The 4641-nt window shown below is 53.6% G+C and overlaps 1 protein-coding gene across 1 annotated transcript; it reads left to right on the top strand.

Annotated features, from left to right (window-relative positions):
- Positions 1-2692: 2692 nt before the first annotated feature.
- On the top strand, positions 2693-4431 carry CLDN2 (claudin 2). Its single transcript, XM_081847284.1, has one exon. It carries the CDS (start codon positions 2850-2852, stop codon positions 3540-3542), a length of 693 nt encoding a protein of 230 aa, XP_081703410.1. The 5' UTR covers positions 2693-2849; the 3' UTR covers positions 3543-4431.
- The last annotated feature ends 210 nt before the right edge of the window (positions 4432-4641 follow it).

The raw sequence follows: 4641 nt of genomic DNA, 5'->3' as shown, positions 1-4641 counted from the left end.
TGAACCTTTATTTATAAGTTGGAAGGTCCTTTAGAAGCCATCTAATGTATTTCCACACTCCACCTGCTCAGTGCAGCTACAGCATCCCTGACAGGCAGCTACACAAGCGCTGCTAAAATGCTTGCAGCAGAAAGAAGAGCTTAGCATCTCTGAGACAGGCAGCCTCCGTCCCAGCACAGCACTTGGTGCTAAAAACTTTCTCCAAACATTCTGCTGAAATCTGCTCCCCTGCCATTTCCTTCCTACTGGTTCTGCCCTTGCCCTCTGGGGCAACAGAAGAAAGAGGATGCTGACCTGTCACCTGCATGACTGACAACCCTTCAGGTACCTGGAGGCAACTATCATGTGAGTCACCTGTAGCAGGCCAGAGCAGCCTGGAGAAAGTGTGGAGAAAAAGGGATAATCTGTCTCTTAGGAAGGGCAAAGCTCCAAGGGGGCTGAGCCCTGCAGACATTTCCCCGTTGCTCAGGGACCAACCCCCAGACCTGAAGAGGCAGGCAAGGAAAGCTGGGGGATGTGGGAGGCATGAGAGAGAGAGAGAGAGAGAGAGAGAGAGCATGAGAGAGAGAGTGTGCGCAGGGGCGGGGAGGCTAGGAGTCTAAGAGGATTTCTGGGACAAAAGCTGGAGCCCTGTGAGGCCCCAAACCAGAACATGACTTCAGAGAATGGTTGGTGCTGGGAGACGCTGATGCCCAGAAAAAGTTAATGAAACTACATTAAGAGTAGCATGTATATTTTTTAATGCATCAGAAGCATTAAAAGTGGATTGGTTACATTTTCCTTCAAAATTATAGGAAGGGTTTCTTTTGCCAGCTTCACCATTTCCTTCATTTTGTGCAGGTATTTTATTTTCAGTATAAGCAAAAGTCCGCTTTGCACCTACATACACAGAGGGGGGGACGGCTCCTGTTTCCAAAAATGGTGTGTGTGTGTTCCAGATCACTCCACCACTTTCGTTCTCTGAGACGTGGAACAGGGGGAGGAAAACTGGAACACTCTGGGATCAAATAAAAAACTAGGGTGGCGTCTGCAATTCCAGGACTGTCCCTGGAGAATCGGGACACTTGGAGGGTATGCTTTCATGATCAGAAGCACCTCATGCCCTGCTTGTGGACTTCCCATTACTGCATCTGACTTCACAGGGCTCCTCTTAGATTCTTACGTACCACCATGAAAATTCATGTTTCTGTTGTTTTGGTACCCTAGAAAACAGCGCATTTGCCACAGTGCTCCATACAATGCCAACCCCACCAATACTGCAGTTCTCAGGAGCAAACTAAGCATGATGTTTACTGTGTGAAGGCAATGACCTGCTGTGCACATTTCTTTTTGCTCTGTAAATAGCTGAGCCACCTTGGGGCCAGTGCTACTCTGTATGCAGAAGGTCCCAGGTTTAGTCCCCAGGTGGGGCTGGGAACAGTGGCGTAGGGTGGGTTGTCAGCACCCGGGGCAAGGCAAGTAATTTGCGCCCCTAACCCATGGATTTGCGCCCCCTAACCCGTGGATTGCGCCCCCTAACCCTAACCCCCAGATGTTGCACCCGGTGCGGCCGCCCCCCCTGCACCCCCCACGCTATGCCACTGGCTGGGAAAGACTCGTCTGCCAGCATGATGCTACAATTCTCAGCCCCCCTCCCCTTTGGGCCATCCTGACTTGATCGGAGTCCTAGTTCAAAACATCAGGTTGGCAGGGTGTTGGTCACTGCTGGTATAGACAAGACTATCCTAGAATCTGGATGGACTGATGGTCTGAGTCACATTATTAGAGAGCTCCTTGAGTTCACCTGATGGTCTGGACAAAACATACCCACTGGAGCTGTTAGGAAGCCTCCACTGGTGCCAAGTGGAAAACCCCACTGAAATGCAAACAGCAGATTTGGGGAGGGAAACATGTCAGCAGTGGAGCAGCAAAACTCCCCCTCCCACCCTGCAGTCAGCAAAGCCCCTCAGCCCCGCCCCACCCCAAAAATCAACTGCCTTTGCCTAATAAAACTCCATTGATGCAACAATGGCTGAAAATAAAGTGAGGAAGGTCTGGAACCTGAGCACAAAACTTTATCTCCCATGAGGAGAAGCAGGCAACATGACTATCAGTGGCTACGAGCCACAATGGCTACCTTCTCCCTCCAGTGTCAGAGACCAGTTGCTGGGGAGCACATATGGGCAGAGTGTAGCTGCTGTGCTCAGGTCCTGTGCAGGGGCATCTGGTTGGCAACTGTCAGAACATGATGCTGGACTATATGGGCTCTCTTTTGCTTGATCCAGCTACAGCAGGGCTCTTCTTGGGAAAGAAGGCAGCAGTGTCAAAATGGGGCTTCTTGAAGAGGCGCAGGAAGGGAGCAATTCCTCCTCACAGGCTGGTTGCATTCCCTGCTCCCCCACCACTTGTCCCCCATCCCACCCCCTTCGGTTGTCAGATGCTGACCCAGCAGCCCGGGATAAAGCAGAAATGGGAGGGTGGGGAGGGTTCTGTGAGACCCCACCCCTCTCCCATTATCTGCATCTCTTACTTTTAGGAACCATCATAGCTGGCTGCTGTTCTCTCTCCCTTCACCCTGCTTATTATTAGTATTATTGGGGTTTTCCAAATGTGATTTCTACCAATAACAGGGATCAAGAGGGCGTTTGGCATTTCTCAGAAGCTACCAGTCAATCATTAACCAAATGTGGTTTCCTCCCTCCCTCCCTCCTAGATAACCTTTTCTCCCCCACAAGAAGACCAGCAGACACGGACCTCCTGGCAGCCCCAGCAGCAGAAGAGAGACTAAGGAGACGGCAGCCAACGCCAGCCTCTCACCAAAGGCCAGGCAGGCACAGAAAAGGCAGCTCCCAGCAAGAGAGGGAGAGGAAATGGTCTCTGTGGGCCTCCAGCTGGTGGGCTATGCCCTGGGGCTCTTGGGCTTGCTGTGTGCCTTCGTGGCTACCCTGCTGCCTAGCTGGAGGACCAGCTCCTACATCGGCTCCAGCATCGTCACGGCGGTCGGCTTCTCCAAAGGCCTCTGGATGGAGTGCGCCACTTACAGCACAGGCATCACCCAGTGTGACGTCTACAGCTCACTGCTCAACCTGCCCACTGACATCCAGGCAGCCCAGGCGATGATGTCCTCCTCCATCGCTGTCTCCTTGCTGGCCTCCATCATCTGCGTGGTGGGGATGAGGTGCACCATCTTCTCGCAAGGCTCCCCGGCCAAGGACAAGGTGGCGGTGGCAGGTGGGGTAGCCTTTGTCCTCGGGGGGCTCCTCTGCTTCATCCCTGTGGTGTGGAACATCCACGTGGTGCTCCGTGACTTCTACAACCCCATCGTTCCTGACAGCATGAAGTTTGAGCTTGGGGAGTCCCTGTACCTGGGCGTCCTCTCCTCCCTGGTGTCTCTCATTGGGGGCTTCATCCTCTGCGCTTCCTGCCCACCCCGAGACCCACATGCCACCTATTACAGCCCTTACCGTTCTCGAACCATGGTGGGCAGGAGCCAACCAGTGCCAGCTACCTCTCCAAAGGCTAAGAGCGAGTTCAACGCTTATAACCTGACAGGCTACGTCTAAGGGTGCTGGGGTGCTGCACACCTTCCTGGGGGCCCCTGGGCACGGATCCTGTTGCCCGCTTGGATGGACTGGCCAGGTAAGGAGGCAGGCAGTTGGGCTCATCTTTCCCACCCTTGCTGTTCTTCCCTGGACACAGCTTCTTCCTTAAGGACCTATTTCCTCCCTAACTCACCAGAGGCACTTCTCATGGGTGCAGCTTGCAAACGGCCTGGTAGCTGCAGCCTCTTTGAGGAACTCAGAGCTGAATCTTCTTTGGTAAAAGCCTCTCTGCACCCTGAAGAACCAAGCAAGGTGTCCATAGTCCACATCTCTGAAGCATCAAGTTGCTGGTGCTGAACATGGAGCAGATGAGGACATGGCTACGGCACCTGCCAAAAACTCAGTGGCCGTCTTCCAAATGTATGCGGATCTGTGGAGTCTTGGATGCCCCCGCAGAGGACACTGTACCTGAGGGATACCTAGGGAACTTGGAAAGTTGTGGGGGAGGGAAATGTTGTGCCTCTTGGGACCTGCATGGCTGCTGGCTTCAGGAACCAGGGGAAGTTCACCGGGGACTAATGATGGCACAACAGAAAACCAAATACCAGGTCACACAGTGTATGGGGCTGAGGCTGCCTCAGATGGGCCCTTGCGCTGCTTAGCAGCTGTTCTCTGACACATATCACAGCCCATCGTGGCCAGACCAGGCTGCCCATGAAGTGGGAAGAATGTCTCCCTTGTTGGAGTATTTTGAAGAGGACCACAGCGTGCTCATAGCAAGATCTCATGATGTCCATTTGGGCTTCTGCCTTTGAAGAGCTGTGCCTCTCATCCGCGGGTGGGTGGGTGGGTGCAGCGTGGCTTTGGCAGAGGGGCTGGCTTCACAATAAAGAACCTGACAGGAGAGAGACTGGCTGATTGGGTGCTTCTGATTTGGGGCAGCAAAAATGCCAGTCCTTGTGGTTGGGCCAGAGAGACCTGGTCTGTGGGCTTCAAAGAAGCATCAGTGTCAAGACAGGCAGCACTGAATCAATGGGGCAAGAGGAGGGAGCAAAAACCAGGACACGAAGGGGGGCCCAGGGGGGACTTGAGGCTTTGGGTGGTGGCAGGGAGGGGTAGA

The sequence above is a fragment of the Podarcis erhardii genome (assembly GCF_964252035.2).
Source record: "Podarcis erhardii genome assembly, chromosome: Z".
Taxonomy (NCBI): domain Eukaryota; kingdom Metazoa; phylum Chordata; class Lepidosauria; order Squamata; family Lacertidae; genus Podarcis; species Podarcis erhardii.
The sequence above is the reverse complement of the archived record's forward strand: the minus strand, read 5'-3'. Positions and strand labels throughout refer to the sequence as shown.

Excerpts from the sequence above, each read along its gene's own strand:
- CLDN2 (XM_081847284.1), top strand. The coding sequence starts at position 2,850 with ATGGTCTCTGTGGGCCTCCAGCTGGTGGGCTATGCCCTGGGGCTCTTG.